The 19,512-nt window shown below is 35.2% G+C and overlaps 1 protein-coding gene and 2 pseudogenes across 5 annotated transcripts; all 3 read right to left on the reverse strand.

The window, feature by feature from the left end:
- Positions 1–407: 407 nt before the first annotated feature.
- On the reverse strand, positions 408–1,618 carry LOC147381857 (cytochrome b561 and DOMON domain-containing protein At4g12980-like; annotated as a pseudogene). Its single transcript, XR_015174307.1, has 3 exons — positions 1,447–1,618; positions 1,068–1,322; positions 408–972 (listed from the first exon to the last, which is right to left on the reverse strand). The product of XR_015174307.1 is annotated as a cytochrome b561 and DOMON domain-containing protein At4g12980-like (transcript).
- A 1,016-nt stretch (positions 1,619–2,634) lies between these two features.
- On the reverse strand, positions 2,635–6,047 carry LOC147381858 (uncharacterized). Of its 4 annotated transcripts, none has more exons than XM_086429879.1 (11): positions 5,584–6,047; positions 5,367–5,474; positions 5,191–5,264; positions 5,025–5,096; positions 4,885–4,921; positions 4,016–4,075; positions 3,859–3,905; positions 3,479–3,541; positions 2,948–3,024; positions 2,809–2,822; positions 2,635–2,715 (listed from the first exon to the last, which is right to left on the reverse strand). In XM_086429879.1, exons 6-11 carry the CDS (start codon positions 4,050–4,052, stop codon positions 2,654–2,656), a joined length of 300 nt encoding a protein of 99 aa, XP_086286005.1. In that variant the 5' UTR covers positions 4,053–4,075; positions 4,885–4,921; positions 5,025–5,096; positions 5,191–5,264; positions 5,367–5,474; positions 5,584–6,047; the 3' UTR covers positions 2,635–2,653. The 4 variants fall into 4 exon arrangements, with proteins under 4 accessions (XP_086286005.1, XP_086286002.1, XP_086286004.1 ...); XM_086429876.1 differs by having other exon boundaries at positions 3,760–3,905; XM_086429878.1 differs by having other exon boundaries at positions 2,809–2,843; positions 3,760–3,905.
- An 8,412-nt stretch (positions 6,048–14,459) lies between these two features.
- LOC147381859 (cytochrome P450 89A2 pseudogene) lies at positions 14,460–16,263 on the reverse strand (annotated as a pseudogene).
- Positions 16,264–19,512: the final 3,249 nt, after the last annotated feature.

Consider the following 19,512-nt stretch of genomic DNA (forward strand, 5'->3'; position numbering starts at 1 on the left):
TGGAATGTTATATTACTTTCAACATGGTCTTATTTCACCAAAATTGTGAATATGCAGGTATTTTGTTTATCAGGAAAATTCCATACACTATGTGAAAAAGGCTCATATTTGACGGTCTTAGCCCGTCAAATTTTGAGAAATTTGACGGACCCTCCCGTCAAATATTCTCTTGTAGAATTTTTTTTTTGACGGCCCTGGACTATCAAATTATTGGAGAATGGACTTAAAAGAAACAAAAAAAAATCCATAGAGTATGACCGTCAAATTTGGAGGTTTAACAAACAATAGCACGGTCCTCTAATTCACCAATCACAATGAACGAAATAATATATAAAAAAAATCAGAAAAAGAAAAAAACAAAAGAAAAATCATAAAACAAGCTCCAAACTAAACTAAATAACCCAAAATTAATATACATGTAAACCTCTTTATTAAGATCGAAAATTCTGTCGAAGCTACAAATAACTGACAATAAAACAGTATATGATATATATACAGCTATTTATGTCACACTCCTGATTTAATTTAGAACACAAAACACAAACAATTGAAGAAGCAATAATAGATTCTAAGAGATACCTAAGAGAAAGCCGAAGAAGTAACTTTATAGACAAACTGTAAGAGAACCAACTCTCCTCAATACTATATGTGGCCCTGCAATCTTGTTGTTGATCAAACTGTGAGTGGTTGTTGCTTGCCATTCCCATCATAAGGTTCGGTGGATGCCTCGGATTTGCTCTTCAGAACAACGATCCATGTCGTAACTTCCAACACTAATGCAATCCCACCCAATACACACAATACCACAATATAAGCTGTTTTCCACATTTTAGCTGGATCCAACATGTCTAGACCTTTAAACACATTGACGATACTAAGAACAAGGATGGAGTATCCAACAATATGGTGGTAAAAATTCCAGTAAATCCTGTACTTGTGCTCCTTCTTTGGCCTTAGGAACAATGCGAAAATCTGCACAACACAAAGAATGATAAACTCGTTATGATTGATTAAGAAAATGTGCCTAAAATAAGAAACAATGACAAATTAGGAACAATTATAATTACCTGCAATGTTGCGAAACAAAAGAGAGTGATCCCAATATTCTGATGAGATTTGTATACCAAACCCTTCGAATTGGCCCCGAGTTGAAGACCAGTAGCCCATCCGGCAACTCCAATAACATAGGAAGAACTTTGACAAAAGATATGAAGATAAAACCAAGCTGGATCTGCTGACTTGAATGTCCTGAGATACCTAGCAAATATGGCTCCAATTGGAAACAAAATTCCCCAACTCACTGCATTAAGAATTCCATGAATCTGCCAAAAAAAAAAAAAACAATACAAATTAGTTTTTTTTTTTTTTTTAAGATCATATAACAAGGAAACCAATAAGTAACAAAAACCACAAATAAACAAAATTAAGCATAAAAAAACAACTTACATTCCTCTTTTTGAGATTTGAATTTCCTCCTCTACTTTGAGTACTATTGCTCTGCCCACTCATTAAATCAAGTGTTCCTTTCGAACACCTGCCACACTTGATTCACCGTCGCCCCCGCCATGTTCTTCGGCAACACCACCGTAGCATACAGTCTCATCACACCATCTACGTACTCCACTTCATAATTTACATCTTACATCTGCTTTTGTGGAAACGAACGACTACATATCTTCTTCCATTTTTTTTAATTGTTGTTCCTGCTGCATTATGGAAGCTGCAACAGTCTGATGCAAGACCTCAAGTTGTTGAGTCAATTGAGACTGGAATTTCTGAACAAGAGTTCTGTTTCCATCTTCTATTTTATCCTTGCGTTCTACACACCAATCACATTGCAAAAATTTATAGGCAATCTTCATGCCTTGTTTTTTAGTAAGATATACCCAACATTGTGTACTTCAAAACATGGACACAAACCAATTTTGGCAAACAATCCAGACAAATCAGATGTTGCATTCTCTAGCTCTGATCGAAGCTCAAACGCCCGCTCCATGAGTGCTTTCTCTGAAAAATAAACAATAAATGTCATTGAGGGAGGAAAGACAGAGTGAGGACCAATGCAAGATGGCAACTGTCCAACACCCCTAGCAAGATGGAAGCTATTTGAATTAAGGGTACTTGTTCAAACTATGTAAAGTAGATACAGATGCGATGAGTGTGAAAAACCAATGGAATGGTCAACATGTACTTAAAGTTAAACTAAGTTGTTAACTAAATGTTCCAATCGATTACAACCTTTTCAGGCACCCTTCATCCAATCTAAATAATGAGTGACAGATAAAAATATCAATGCCAAAACATCTCAAAATATTTTTCCAAAATTCAAGCCTAACATAGAAGTTCTCGAAGGAAACAAAAAAGAAACACCATTTCATAAAACAATCAGGAAAGGGTGCTGAAGGAAAGTGATGGAACTTTACTCACCTGATCTGAGGAGATTAAAGATTAAGAATTCCTTTTCTTTAATCGTTGAGTTGGCCTGTCTATATCTATCCTCTAGATCGAACAATGCATGTTCAGTGTTCTCGAGTTTTTTCTATGGACACATACAGGCAACAGCAAAGACTTTAATTTCTTGCATTGAGGCAAAGCTTAAAAGAAAGTCAGGAGAATGACTATACAACAAGTCACCTGAGTCTTTTCAAATTTTTCACTTAATTCTGTGGTTAACAGTTGCTGAGAGTTGTAAAGTTCTTGAAGTCCCATTACTTGCTGCTCACGATATACAATTAGCTGGTTAAATCTATACATATAGTAACCAAAAAGACAAATAAAAAAACCAAATACAGAGGTTGTGGATTGTACCTTGTCCTTGGACTCTGAATCAAGTTCCATGCGTTTTATTTTCTCAGACATAGCCTGGAGAACAAAGTTGAAATGTCCCTCTTATTAGGAACTTCGAGAGAGAATACATTAAAGATGAGTTACATGGTAAGAATCAAACCTTCTTTTCAGCTTCTTCTTGTAGATAACGATCTCATGGTATATAGATGCCATTATTCTCTCTTGCAGCATACACCTCTGATTAGAAAACGTAAAGCATAATTGTATAAATGAGATCCTAGTTTTGATAAAACCTTACCTAAGCATTCAATTGCTTAAGAATAATTGGGAATGGTAGTAAGGATGTTGGACGAGATAGCAATACTTAAACTAATTCAAGATTTAACATTTAGTAAAGCAATGGAAGTTAGAAAATGTTAGCATAATGGCTAATTTACCATTTAGTAAAGCTCATCTTGGCAAAAAATCAAAGGTCCCAGATATCGACCAAAACTTGTTAACATAAGGTCTTAATGAGTGAGAATCTTTTACTCATTAGGAATGATGGAAGTAGTTCAAATCGGATGGTTGCTTAGTAGGACAAGATTACATGCAGACAAGAATACATGTGGAGAAAATGAAATCACCGCAAGAAGGATATAAACAGGCATTGATAAAGTATTGAGATCGAATTCAAGAAAACAATTCCTACCGCTTGAAGAATCTCTTGAACACGTGGTTCCCTCATTTTCCAAGGAAGATCTTTTGCAAGGGCCTGCACAAAGACCAACAAGATATACGACTAATGAGACGGACCTTATACTTTCATAGTCTGTGATGCAATGTAGATAACTATAACAAAGAAATTTAAGATGTGATAATCAGCTCAAGTTTCAATGTTAAGGAAAAGAAACATACAAAGATCAAATTAGATAATTGTCAGGCAGATGTTAAATTGTGAAGTTCCACAATAAGAACGTGAAGGAAGCATACCTGTCTCATTTCTTCAAGACTAATAGAGCCATTTTTATCTACGTCAATGCCTATTTTGAGTAGTTCAAACAATACACAACTTTTTAAGTCTTTCCATACCTGCAATGTGCAAACAGAATCTGTTGCGGAAAAGATTGCTCCAATGGCTGAAAGTAATCAAATGGGATACAGATGACAATACAAAAAAATGTGAACTAAAGCAAAAGACAGCATAAAATATAGGGGAGATAAGAAGAGAGTGAAATAAAGAGAGTACCAAGATAATCTCCAATCTCTAGGGCACCTACGTCCATCTTTTTAAATATTTGTCTAGCACCTAAGTCATGGATTGGAGAAAATCATGAGAAACTAATGCAACCATGATTAATATTCAGAACTGATAAACCCATACATTTTTGGATACTAATATCCCATTCTAGGAGTGAAACAAAAAATGCTTAAAGATAGTACACTTAAAACTCAACCCCTACACATAAACTGATTCAGAGTCCTATGTCACACTTTTTAATCCAATTAGCACCCCTTGTGAGTACTCTCATAGAAAAGTTCATGGAAAGGAATATTGTCAACTCTTATGATTCAACTTGAACTGTAAAATTCAAGAATTTCAACAAAAAAAAAAGATACCCATAATCACAAGCATGAAGAAAATCTTTGTAGAAAGAAACAATCCCATGAGACTTTGACCTAGTCCATAATTGAAGTAGGGCCCCAAATATCATATAAAAAAGAATGGACTAATTGCATGATAGACATGTCATCTATTAAGTACAAACATAATTAGATAAGTGTGTAAGATGACGAGGAATGAGGATAGGACAAGAAGGGTGCAAAGCAACAAGAAACCCATAAAAGTGTGATCATTCATGATACATGAAGAAACAAGAAGGTCTCAGAAAAATATAAAATAAACCCAAACAAAAATAATGAAAGAAAAAGGAGATAGGGTGTGAGGAATTTAGTTGATAGTAAACAAGAGGGCACATATATTTTTCATCAAAATCAGAAACCCATTAGTTGAAATGTTAGTTAGTTCTAAAGGCATTACAATTTACAGCCATTTTAATTTCAGAAACAAACAATTATTCTATTTAAGCTTTAACTTATAGCTTATATTGGTGCTACCTGAGTACCGTTGTTGTTTGGGTAATGTGTCCAATTGCTGAAGATCACTACAGAAATACAAGTAATTAGTATTAAAAAAATTCTAAATTTCCAACTCTAAAGAGCCAAAAAGAGAATCTAAAAAAGCACCCATTTCTTGCCTGTCACAGATGCACATCCTCCAAGCTGCTCATACACTGATTCCAGAAAATCTTTGTAGAAAGAGACAATCCCTTCAACAATAAACAACCACCCCAACTACTAAGTCTCATAAATAAAAATTAAAAAGGGTAATAAATCAAGTCCATACACCCTTCATCATCTAACCTGGATTTCCGAGGATAAATAGAACATGGTATGAAGGATTTTCTGCTCGCAATTCGAGTAATTCTGTCACAAAACTTCAAACAAAAAAAGTCAAAAATGAAAAAATCATCACCAGTTCAATCTTTATAAAAAATTAAAAAAAATTTATTAAAGAGTGGATTAGATTAGATAACAACCTTGACACATTGCATAATCAAAGAGTGGCGTGTTTTCTCCCTTTTGACAGTAAATTATCTTCAGCCATCTTACTAATTGTACACGTCGTTATAGTAGAAATCTTGAACCTTTCGTCACAATTTGCAGATCAAGACAGATCCGATAAATGAGATCGACACTTTAAAGAGAAATTTGGGTACAAAGATGTAATAATATGGATCATGGATCGAAACTTACCCCAAGCTGGATAATTGGAGATGATGTGAGCTAGGAGATAAGTGGACCAAAGCTTTGTGCCATAGGCACGATAACAGGATAGAAGTGGACCAAGGCTTGCCTCCTGTAAAATGAATTGAAAGGAAACACAAATTTTACTGTCTCAGTTTTACATAAGCAACAAAATGAAGCCTACTACTGCAAAATGGATAAATCATCATCACTGGAAGTTGTATGTTGTAGAGAGTATAGACATTATGTAATGTCTGAGTCCGGCTATGGCAGCCTAACACTCACAAGTGGAGTTTGGTTGTGACTTCAGACTGTTATACAAATTAGTTGTAATAAGATACCCTAGCAATCAAGGTATTATGTTTTGGTTTTGGTGTCTGTGACTCATGCATATCAACCAAATAAAAAGGAAAATTTTTATAAGACGACAATTAGAGCTAATATGCTTTATGTAGTTGAATGTTAAGTGGTTGAGAAACATGTTGATAGTTGAAATGAGTATGTTGATATGGATGAGTGAGCAGACTAAGAAAGATAAAATTAGAAATGGACTCATTCAAGAAAATGTAGGTGGCTTGTGGCTATCAATTTTACTGTAATGTTGAATGAAATCCTATATTTCCATAGAAGTGATTCGTCATATTTTGATTCCTATATATCCATACAAGTGGGTAAAATGTGTGATACAAGATGGGCTCTGTTTGGTTCATAGCATATAGTTTCGTGTTAAGGATTGCATGTAAAAAAGAACAACTAAACTAAAAATCAGAATTCTAACTTGAATTCTCTGCCACACTAATTTTTATTTATTATACACCAAACATCATATTAGAACACAGACACACACACACACACACACACACACACACAAGATACTAAACTAGAAATCAGATGGTCAAAGAAAAGATGGTACTATGACAATTTTCAATTTATTCTTCTCTTACTCATAAGTCATAACCAGTCCTCTTAGAGCTCTCATAAATAAATAAAAGAACAAACGAAAGACATTTTCAAAGATATTTTTAGGAACATTTCTAATAACAAACTCAAAAGATCTATAACAAATTCAGGAATTTAAAAAAAATGCAATTAAGTAGCAGAAATGCAGAATCCACAGATGAAGTTTATTTAAGAAGTAAAATTAATTCGATATCCAAAAATTTCGGATAATATCCGATTTTTCGAATTCGAATTCGGATTTTGGCTATCCATTGACAGGCCTAATGTAAGATGTCAAACTTAAATTCGCACTTTCATTCCAACAGAAAAATTAGGGATTTCAGGAATTGCACACCGATATTCGTTCTGATCCTCATTTCCACTTCCAACACTTGTTTCTATCAAATTCAGTTGATCTAATTTCCTATTCACTTCTTGCAAATGGACCAAGACCTGTTTCTGATCTAGGAGATCGATCGATCAAATAGAGTGGGAGATGAGATCTATCGAGGGAGATAGATCGAAAGAGAGATCGATCGAGAAAGAGACTGTGAGAGAGAGATAGAGAGGTCAATCGATTGATGGAGTAGTCAATCGATCGAGAGAGTCACTGTGAGAAAGCGAGAGACTGTGAGAGGCGATCGATCGATGACTGTGAGAGAGAGAGACGATCAATCGATGAGACTGTGAGAGAGAGAGACCGTGAGAGACGATCGATCGATGAGAGAGTGAGAGAGGCAGAGAAACATTGAGAGAAGGAGAGAAACAGTGAGATGCATATTATAAATTGGGTTTTAAAACGTGGTCCACGGGCCGCAGATTTTGGATTTTAAAATTCGACGGGCCAAACCCAACAAATTTTATAATGCAAATTTGGGATTTTCACGTAGTGATATGTCCATTTTTTAGAGGAGATGTTGCCAAAATTTCTATAGAATTATAAATTTTTTTATAATTTTTATAGACATTTTAAAATTAAAATAATAATTATTTTAATTTTTATATAATTTTATTATATTTATATATATTTAGTGTAATTATATATTATAGGGGTATTCTAGTAATTTTTAATGCATTATGGGTGCATTATCAACCTTACAGGTATTTTGGTCATTTTACCCTAATACAACAAATTCTTGAAGTTGTATCAAGCAGTAATTACCAGATTCTGACAGCACAGCACTTTTAGAAAGCTCTATCAAGCAAGCTTTTCAGTGTTTCAGATTTTGACAGCAGATTCTAACAGCAGATTCTGGCAACTGAATCAATTATGCCCTAAACAAACAACCCTTAACAATAGGGACTTATTGATTGAGTGGTAACAAACCATCAAAACAAACCTAACAATTTCTCCATTAAACTGAATGCTACAAGCACCCAGTTTATATCAGTCTCATAACAGACTCCTAATAACCCTTGCAACTTCAAGAAAACATCTAGCTTGAGTAGTTTAGTCATCTCATTTGCCAACTGTTCTTGTGTGTCACAGTGCACCAACTCCACAGTGCAAGTTTTTGTGAGCTCTTGAAGGAAATGGAAACGTACATCTATGTGCTTACTACGACCATGCATTACTAGGTTCTTTGAAAGTTTGATTGTAGAGTTATTATCACAACGAATAATATTTGAATTGCCTTGATTTTGATCAAGCTTTCCCAACACCTTTTTCAACCATATTGCTTGGCATGGACATGAAGCTGCAGCGATAAATTCTGCCTTTGTGGTAGATAGACTTACTATTGATTGCTTTCTTGATAACCACGATATAGCTCTTGAACTCAATAAAAGCACATAACCTGAAGTACTCTTTCTGTCTTCCAAATCTCCAGCATAATCACTGTCGATGTAAAAAACAAGTTCATCATCTCCTCCTTTCCTATAGAAAATTCCAAACCCAATTGTTCCCTTTAAATATCTCAGCACCCTTTTTGCCACCTGTAAATGAAACTCAGTAGGATTCTCTAAATACCTACTAATAAGACTTGCCACAAATATTATATCTGGTCGAGTAGATGTGAGATACATGAGACTACCCACAACCTGTTTATAGTAAGTCTTGTCCACCTTAACTCCACCTTCATCCTTTACGAGTTTAAAGCCATAGACAATAAGATTATGAACTAAATTACTTATATCCATTCCAAACATTTGCAACACTTCCCATGCATACTTCTTCTGACTGATAAAAACACCATCAAATCTTTGCAAGACTTTAAGACCAAGGAAATACCTCATCTTACTAAGATCCGTTAGGTCGAATTCATGCTTCATGGAAATTTTAAATTATGTAAACATCAATGCATCATTTCCAGTAAAAATGAGATCATCAACGTACAGACTTACGATTAATACTTTGCCTTCTTTTCTTGTCTTGATGAACAAAGTATGCTCATAGTCACACTTCTCAAAACCTTCCTTCATGAAATAGGCTTCTATATGGTTATACCAAACTCGTGGTGTTTGCTTAAGCCCTTAAAGTGTCTTCTTTAACTTATAAACCTTCTATTTATTTCCTTTTTACAAAAAATCACAAGGTTGTTCCACAAAAACTTCTTCATTCAACTCACCATATAAAAATGCAGACTTTATGTCTAGTTGGTAGATAGTTCATCCTCTTTGAGCTGTAAGTACTTGTTAATTCCATATTTTGTCAATTACAAGACATATGTTAAGTGTCGGATCGATTTACCATTGAAGACTGATGAAGTCTCCGATTAAACTGCTCAACCACACGTGCCTCGACGAAAATCTCCAATGTATGTATTTGAAGTCCAAAAGGTAATAAGACCACCTAAGACCTTTTTTCAACATATATATGAGTGATACGTTGACCTGTAGTGATTAAGGAAACTCGATCTTCGACCTATTCTCTTATCGGACTTTTCAAGAATCGAAAATAGTCACAGAGGAGACATTAGAGATTTGACCACCCTAAACCCATTTTCTGTCCTTGGTGCTTTATAAGTGGTATTATATAGGTAATATCTAGCACACCTTCGAACCGTTTCAACATCATCCTTCCCGAAAGTTTGATTTGACTCGAAAAGGTAAAAAGGGTATTTTGATCATTTCACCCACTTTTATCATGTTTCACCCCTTGGTGGAAGTTTGAGGATATTTTAAATAGTAATATGTATCAGCTCCCCGAACAGCATACGAAACGGAACTATCGTTTGAAAGTTATGACCAAAACACTCTACGAGGGTATTTTTGTAATTTATTGATGTGTCTCACTTGTGGCTGACGGCGCCACCGTAAGAACCTAACTGTGCCACCATCAGCAAGCGCTCAAATGGTCATATTTTCTACCATTGGGCCATGAATTTTACCCCTTCTCATATATACCAACTCCACCTCATTCTTTTGAGTTGGTTGAAGCTAAAGAGAAGAAAGTCTCTCATTTCCACACACTTTTAACCCTCTCTCTAGCTATGGAAGGCCTTAAACTTTGTTTATAATCCTCTCAATCCATACCCTTCCTTTGGATCAATCTTAGAGAAGATTGCCTCTCCTCTCCCTACACCTTGAAAGTCTTCTCTACTCTCATGAGAGTCTAATTTAGGTGAACCCCTTCAACCTTCTTAGATTTCTCATTTGATCCCACTCCAACCATCAAACCTCACCTTACACACACATTGGCATATCTATTGGAACAAGGAGCTGATGTTGAAGGAAGGAGTGAAGCATGAAGAGCCGAAGAATCTAAGTTAAATTATCAATCTAAGTTAAAATTGGATAAATCGAAAGAAATTTTAATTATCCTATTCACCACCCCTCTAGGACTAGACATGGTACGAAGCCCGAAAATTTTAATACTACCACCAAACGAATTGTCTCCATGTGTACCACAGGTGCAAATACAGAAGTATAGTCTATTCTATGCTGCTAAGTATACCCATTCACTACAAGCCTAGCCTTGTATTTGTCCACTTCTCCGTCAATTCCCACATGTTATTTTTTTAATTGCTTCCATTTCCACATTCATGGCTCTCTTCCATTTCTCACTTTTTACCGCATTTTCAAAGTGAATAGGATTAAGTAGCTGCAAACATGGCTAAATGAGTTTCATTGTCTTCTTCAAAGAGTTCTTCTCCTATTTCATAGTCTCTTATATAGACTAGTGGTGTCCTATTCCTCCCTTTATTTGAGCTAGGAGAGCTTTTTTCGTTCAAAGAATCAAAGGAAAAAAAATCTCCTCTTCTTCTTTAGCATCAAGATCAAATTCACTCCCATTTTCATTCTCATCAAACATAGCAGCTTCCTCCTCACGATCACCCCATTCCAAATCATATACAATAGCTTCTTCATACTTCTTATCCCAATCCCAATTCTTGTCTTTTTCGAATACAACATCCCTGCTTATTATAATCCTTTGTGAAGTTGGATCATAAAGTTTGTAAGCTTTCGATTCCTCACTAACTCCCAGCAGAACGCAAATTAAGCCCTTGTCATCCAACTTAGTTCTTTTACTATCAGGTACATAAACATGAGATATACATCCAAAAACTCTAAAATACTCAATCGAAGACTTGACTCTACTCTAGGCTTCTTCTGGAGTCTTATTTTTCACTACTAATGTTGGACTTCGATTCAAGACATGCATGGTCCAGTTGACTACTTCAAGCCAGAAATTTTTAGGAATTTTCTTTTTCTGAAAACATACTATGAACCATATTCATAATGGTTCTATTCTTTCGTTTCGTAACTCTGTTCTATTAAGGCGTGTATGCAGTTGTCAATTGTCTTCATATATGATTTACATCACAAAAATTAGTGAACTTTTGTGATGTAAACTATCTTCCTCGATCAGTACGTAAACTTCTAATAAACGAGTTTGCTTCCTTCTTACGTGAATCTTAAAACTTTTGAAAATAGCAAAGGCTTCTGATTTCTCTATCAAGAAGTGAACCTATGTTTTTCTACTAAAATCATCAGTGAAAGTAATCAAATACCTTTTCTTACTATTAGAGATGGGCTTGATCGGTCCACAAATATCAGCATGTACTAATTGAATAATTTATGAAGCTCTCCAGGTGCTCTTCTTTGGAAATGAGTATCTTTGTTGCTTCCCTACCAAGCAATCCTTGCATAGCCTCGAGGGAGACTTAAATTGTGGTAAACCATTCACCATCTTCTTATACTGAATGGTCTAGAAGCCCTTAAAGCTCAAGTGTCCATATTTGCAATTCCAAAGCTGCATCATATCTTCTGTAATTGTGTTGAAACAAGTAGATGATATAGGTTGAGACATAGCATGTAGTATGAACATTCGATTCGAAAAACATCTTTGTCTCCATGATTAAGCTCTCTCGGGATGAAACACCTTACACTTTCCACGTTGAAACAGAATGGTGAGCCCCTTTTCTTGCAATTGCCCAATACCTAGCAAATTGTTCTTTAGCTCCGGCACATAAAATACTCTTGTGATGATCTGTGTTATTCCATTCACCTGCAATTTTATGTTACCCTTTCCCATTACGACCATGCTTGAGTTGTTGCCTAGCTTCACAAAATCTCTAAAACTTCTATCAAAATCCAAGAAGTAGTCCTTCTTCCCACACATATGATTGCTACATCTTGAGTCAAGGAAACACATATCTTCTCTACTAGCCTTATTCATATCCACGTATGACATCAACATCTCTTCTTGAGTCTCTACATAGTTGGTATCCTTCTCCTTATTTGGACATTCCCATTGAAAATACCCTAGCTTGTGACAATTATAGCACTCACATCTCTTCTTGAGTCTCTACATAGTTGGTATCCTTCTCCTTATTTGGACATTCTCATTGAAAATACCCTAGCTTGTGACAATTATAGCACTCCACCATGGCCTTGTTGAAGCTTTGTTTATTTTTTCCCATTTTTCTTCCTGTAAAACTTCCACGACTTCGACTCCTTCCTCCAGATTGATTTCCGTGAGTAATCTTCAATGTGTGTTCTTCTTCAACATGAAGAGTTCATGCGTTATTCATGCACAAGCAGGTTTTTGCACCTCATCAATCGTTAAGACATCTGCATCCTTAGACTCCTCAATGGAACACACAACATAATCAAACTTGGGAGTCATGGATCTCAAAATCTTTTCAACAACAACAACATCTCCATCGTCCTCACCATTTGCTTTCATCTTGTTGGCTATGGTAAGCATCCAAGCAAAATACTCATTCATAGATTCTGTTGCCTTGTGGAGAATTTCTAACTCCTTCTGAAGAGCGTGCAAGTGTGCACGCTCGACTCATGTTGTACCTTGATATTTCTGCTTCAAAGAATCTTATATGTTCTTCATTGTATCCTTGTTGAGGATCGTCTCCATGATTGAATGATCTAATGCATGAAATAGATAGTTCTTTGCTTTCAAATCTTTCAATTTTTTATCTTCAATGTTCTTCCTTCGTGCATCCATGAGGACAACACCTTCTGCTATTGCAGGAATCTCATTCTCCACCAAGCCTAGTACTCTTTTGACCGCAATAAATTTTTCATGAGAATTGCCCAATGATCATAGTGCCCTCAAATTTTGGAATTGCTGGCTGCACAAATGAACTCTCTGTCGTCATATTTCGATTACTACACAAGTAGAAGATTGCTAACTAGGCCCCGTGATGGGGCTTTGATACCAAATGTTAATAACCAAAAAAGCTTATGAAAAAGATATAGAAAACTTGGAAGAAATCACTTTGTTTTATTAAAGAACATGCTTTGTTATTTTATAGCCTTACAGATCAAACTGAAACCAGAAAAATAGCTCACATCTAACAAATCCTAGTGACGTGGTAAGACTAAACAAACAACCCTTAACAATAGGGACTTATTGACTAAGTGGTAACAAACCATCAAAACAAACCTAACAGGCTCACAATCCAACCACCATGTTACATCATTATAATTTTTTTTTTTTTTTTAAATGTGAATTGAGGCAATTGCTTTTAATGGCTTGTTTGATTGCAAACAGATCACTCTAAAAAATATTTTTTGCTTCAACAATTGGTGTTTGACAAGAAGTCAAATTCAAATATCAGGAGAAGGATTTTCCACCTGCACAAGATTTGTCTCACGTAGCGACAAATATTTTCTATCTCTCTACCACTACAAAAACGATTTTCTCCACAGGACCAAAATTCAGATCATCAATCAAATTGACAAGCACTTGATTTTCTAATTTACAATCCAATTCATGCCCATAATTTCCTTCAAGAAATATTGTAATTTACATTAACATATCGAAAGCTCTATTTTGATTTTTTTTTATTTTATTAAGTCCCTCCTTGATATACTGCAAATCATTTGTATTTGCAAATAATTTTTTGAAATCAATTTTATTGTTGCTAATTACACAATGCAAACGATTTGTATTGCAAAAAATTTGCTTGGATCACCTAAATTTTTAAGAAATTTCAGCAAATGATTTACAGTACAAAAAGCACTCCAAATCATTTGCATATGACAATGAAATTTTTTATTATAAAGATCAACCAATCACAAAAAATGATTCACAAAAGATTTTCCAATGGTTACCGAGCAATAGTAAATCATTCATTGCAAAACATTTGTAATGTAGCAAGCATGGCAAGATTTAAAAAAAAAAACCTAACAGATGAATAATTTTTTCATTTTTTGAAAATTTGTTTATTACTTTTTTATATTAAAGTATCATTTTTGTACTTAAAAGCATATGATACTTGTTTCACAAGTCCGGAACATTGGATTTTTAAAATTGGATTTTAAAAAAAAATACCTGTGTGTTTTACATGATCCAAGACCTTGAAAGTGGACGTCACTGAACCTCCCATTTTCAACAAATTTTAGTGGGGTAGATTTTTTTTGTTTGGTTGACGTGGAATTATGATTAGTCACTTTAAATCTGCGAAATTGTCACTTTAAAAACCTTCGAATTCGTTATTGTTCACGTTTTGATAATTAAAATGAACAGGGAGCTAGAATCGTAAATTCATCAAAAGTTGATCACTTTTTCGTAAATATCCCTAAAAGATAAAAATATTTAACACAAACGCTTCCACTACTACATCTAAAAGAAGAAAAAAACAAAGAAAACGAATTCAAGAACAAAGGAGAAAAGAGATGACTCTTCGACCCTCCAAAGCTTCCACTTCTTATTGCTCAATCAGCTTAATTATTTCTAGAATCTAGACAAACAACCCACACATACTTCTTGTAAAATACCCTACTTCACCTTCCTTGGAATAATGCGAGCCCTCAATGGATACTTCATGTCATTGGTGAACTCTTGCTTTGGAGTCATGTCGATCTCCTCTCCCTCAACACCCATCCATTTAAATTCCCTCACCAAGTTAGCAATAAAAAGCTCAATATGCATTATAGCCAAACCTGCACCAGGGCATACCCTCCTCCCTGCACCAAAAGGCATCATCTTTATCTCTTTAGTACCATTTATGTCACACTCTTCACTCAAGAACCTCTCTGGCTTGAATTCCAATGGATCCTTCCACACTTGTGGGTCCCATGCCATCTCTGCTACCATGAAATTCACATTAGCATTCTTTGGTATCACATACCCATCAATTGTGATTTCTTCTACAACCCCATGAGGCAGCACAAAGTGCAAAGGTGGGTGTCTCCTCAGTCCTTCCATCACAAGTCCCTTGACATACGGCAACTTCTGTAGATCTTCCTCTGTTACAAACTCAGCATCTGGGCCCACCACTCCAATGATCTCTTCATACAATCTGTCTTGAATCTTTTGGTTTATTATAACATTACCCATGATCCATTGAAACAAAGTGGGCGACGTGTGAGTACCAGCATTAATAAATTCAGAACACAAACTCACGAACTCACCATCATTGAGATGTCTCCCTCCATCATCTGGAATTATAAGATCCAAAAGTGAATCTATATATGGGACAAGAGACTCCTCATCACGTCCAACCTGCTTCATGTTCTTCCTCTTTGCTTCACGATCTCTAATATGAGGAATTATAACATCTTCTTGATGTTTTCTCATGGAGTTGAACAGTTTCCACCTATTGTGAAAGACAATCTTACCAAACAACCCAGGAAAGAAATTAAGACTATTAAATTTACCCATATTAGTAAGGACAGCATGTTGTGCAAATTCGATTTCATGAACAGATTTCTCCTGAAGTTTATCTCCAAAACACATGAGACAGAACAAGTTGAACATAGAGTGCTGGAAAGGCTCAAGAACCATAATAACTTCTCCTTTTTTTATATCAGATTGAAGTCTGGTATGCAAAAGTTGATAAGCCCATTTGCGACCACTAGTCCAAGACTTGATACGTGCAGGTTGGAGAATCTCTGAAGAGAGATTACGTCGAAGGACTCTCCATAGAGGACCATAAAGGGCGGAGCTGATAGTGTGTTGGTTGCTACTAATGATGCTCCGGGTTTCTGGACCGACAGGACGTCAGCCAATGCTGCACCATTTTGGATGAGAGCTTTGTGAGCAGCAGAGGTGGTGGTGATGAAGATAGCAGGACGTTTGCCCATGTAGATAGCAAAGATGGAACCAAATTTTTTGCGGTATTGTATTAGATCTTGCTCTATCTCGGCAAAGGTCTGGCGAAGAATCATGATAATGCCCCATATGGGTATGGTTTTAGGGCTTGGTGGCAATTTTCCAGTCTTGGAAGAAGTATTAGAGTTTGAGGGGGAGTGATGGAGGAGATTGAAGAGGGATTTGAGTGCTGCACAGACGCATACAGAGACTAAAATGATAAACCAAGTCTCCATGTTGGGAGAGCTTGGAAAGAGAGGACTGAACTGAGAAACCTTGGCTTGGTCTAGTTACAGATGTTGGCTTGTCGATTTATAGTGGAACCACGATGTAGTTGGCTCTAGTATTAACCCTTAGGCATATTTCTTTTTCTTTATGAATATAATATACTAAGAACGATAGAGCGTCGTGAGTTTTATTTTAATTTATTTCATGCATTGCATATTTTAAAATTATGATTTGAATTAAAATCATGAACTGAAAAAATGATTAATTTTCACCATTAAATTTTAATTTTAAATTTGAGAGTTAAGTAGTCGTCCATTTCTAAAACCTTGGATCAAATCCTGAAATAAATATTCTTTTTGAATTTTATTTTTTTGGAACTGAGTTTTTTTGTGAAATCTACAGCGATGTGGTGCTATTATGCCAATTTGGCAATCCATTTGTGTTGAATAAGCTTAGTAAGATTTGAAATCTTACTAAGCTAGTAAAGAAAGTATATCTGTATATAAAAATATGAGAGATTTACAGGGCAGACTTCTCTAGTGTATTTTTATTAAAAAACTTCCTACTTTGTTAAATTTGTTACACATCAAACCTTAAGAGTGGGACCCACGTCATGATAAATGCTTAAGTACATATATTACCCTCAGTTTAATGTATTATCTATGAAAATATGTTCGGGATATAATAAGTATTTAATTAAAAAAATTTTAAAGAATATTGTAGATATTTAAACTTTTTAAAAGATGCGACTCACACTCCAAGATTTGTTTAGAAAAACACTTTCATTACTATGTTAGTAAGGAAAGTTTTCTTACCACTTAGAGCAACTCCCATGTGTCTTCCAAAACCTCTTCCATTTCCTTCAACTGTTGTTTTGGAGTGCAGAATCTACTACAGGGGTCTCTAATGCAATCTTCCAAATCTTCTTCCATTTTAAATTTTCTAGCCTTCAAACTCCCTTTTTTCTGCTCCAATTTTTTTCGAACGATTGGGTGGGGTTTTCAACCTTTGAATTTCATTATGGATCAAGCTTAAAAGAGATCTTTTTTTTGTTTTACTTTTTTTGAATTTACATTTTCACTAAAATTTATAATCATGTGGTGTTGAATTGCAAATATGATAATCCATGTGGGCCAGCAACCCTTAATAAGATTAGAAATCTTACTGACTTAGTCAGGCTTGTAAGTTTTTATAAGTTAAGATTAGTCATTAAATCTTATAATGATGAACCCACCCATAGGTTGCTAAAATGGTAAGGGAGAGTACGTGAAGTGTGGGTTAGGCGCACGTCACGGGTTCGATTCTCCTCTTGGATTTTCTTATGATTTAACTGGAGGACCATGCGGTAGGTTGCTATGGTAGTCCTCCCCGAGATTAGTCGTGGTGCTCGCAAGCTGGCTCGGACACTTGGTTAGCAAAAAATAAAATCTTATAATGATGAAATTTATATCAATCCTAAACATTCCAAAGAGCTTTTAAGCTATAAGGTAAATAATGGAAACATAAATAATGTTGGTAAAACTATCAAAATTATCTAGATCCTTTTGCATATCAAAGATATCAACATTTGGAGAAGCTTCTTTTTGTGTACAAGAAATTGTGTTAATATGTGTAAAAGTAAAGGAGTCGAGCAACATTATTTCATAATATTAGAAAATCATGCACCATCCCTTCAAAGAATGAAGATTACAGTCTTAACGACACTTTTTTTAAGGTGCCAAGTTAGTAAAGTTTGTGAGTGTTTAAACCACAAATCTGGGGGGGGAAAACACCACCTTCACACATACATCTATCAAAACAAAACAAAAAAATTTAATAAATAAAATTCACTAATCTTACCTTCACTGTGTACTTTTTGTCAACCAAAAGATTTGAAGACTTCAAATCTCGATAAACAATGGGAGGATTGCGCCGATGAAGATAATTCATTCCCTTTGCCTGTAGAGAGCAATGACAAGCTAATATAGAGAACCAAATGGAAAGTTGCATATCCAAATAGAAAAATTATAACTATATCCAGCTCACATGCCCATATAGTGTAGGAGTTCTGGACATAATTCTAACCTAAGATAAGTAGTAGAATACGTGATAGTAAAAATATATACAAAAACTCGAAACAGTATATGGGATGGTGTTATGAAGAAGCACATCATAAGCCATATTTAACCGACGCCTCTCATCCAATCCTTCCCTTGCACTAGATTTATGCAATAGCCTATATAATCTGCCCCTGCAATTCGAAGCCAATAGTCTGATTACATTTTCACAACAGATTTCACTTGATTTGGTCATGTAAAGAACTCATTGTCATTATTGGGCAATATGATTCAAGAGACACTGCAATGATACCACCACCCCCTAAAATAAAAAGGTAAAAAGGATGCCACTATCCAAAAAAGTTGGTCTTGAGGAATAACAATTCCTTTTTTGCCCACCAATATTTCTCCAAAGCATAGACAGCAATCAATATCTATATATGAGTGGCTGAACTAAAATTAAAAAAAAAAAAAAAAAAAAAAGGAAAAAAGAAAGAGAAAAAGAAAAAGAAAAAAAGGTGAAAAGCACACCACCATGAATAATATATAATAATTAAAATTTTGAAAAATAACCAAACTATTATGTGCCTTTCTACCTTTCTCCTCCACCATCAATCTTTTCATAAATAGAGATCACCTTATCACCCTTTTTCACCAAGACATTCCAAATTCAAATTCAATAAAATTTTCAATAATAGTCACCTGTTGCATTTCCATGAAGAAACAGAATCTAAAGCAAGAGACTCATCACTATGGATCTCTAATCTTTCTCTAATCACCCTCTTATCTGCAAAAACCACAAAGAATTAGAATAAATAACATGAAAAAAAAAAGTTGATATTGTTTCAACTGTCTATCATGTAACAGTGGCCCACACACTATCTGGTTCGAGAGCCTCCGAGGGTGAGCTCTAAGTCATCTGATACGCACTCCTCATGTATTCTCTCCCCTTCCCATGGTTTCACTAACCCTGTTGGATTGCTACCAAAAGCAAACTCATCTGACATTGGAACATCATCATTATGGTCAGATGCCCCAAATCAACCTAATCAATTTGAATTTTATGATGTGGATCACTACTCCAAGGTTTGCTAAGTAACAAACTTGATAAAGCAAGGTTCCTTTGGAGTTGTCAAAACTCAAAAAGAGTCTTTTAATAAAATTGCAATAGTTACATCTGCCCATAGGGTTGGCAATGGGTCGAATGAAGTTATTTCCATAACTTTATCCAACTCT

Source organism: Akebia trifoliata, unplaced genomic scaffold (genome assembly GCF_017979445.1).
Source record: "Akebia trifoliata isolate Shusen 1 unplaced genomic scaffold, ASM1797944v1 Contig00213, whole genome shotgun sequence".
Lineage (NCBI taxonomy): Eukaryota > Viridiplantae > Streptophyta > Magnoliopsida > Ranunculales > Lardizabalaceae > Akebia > Akebia trifoliata.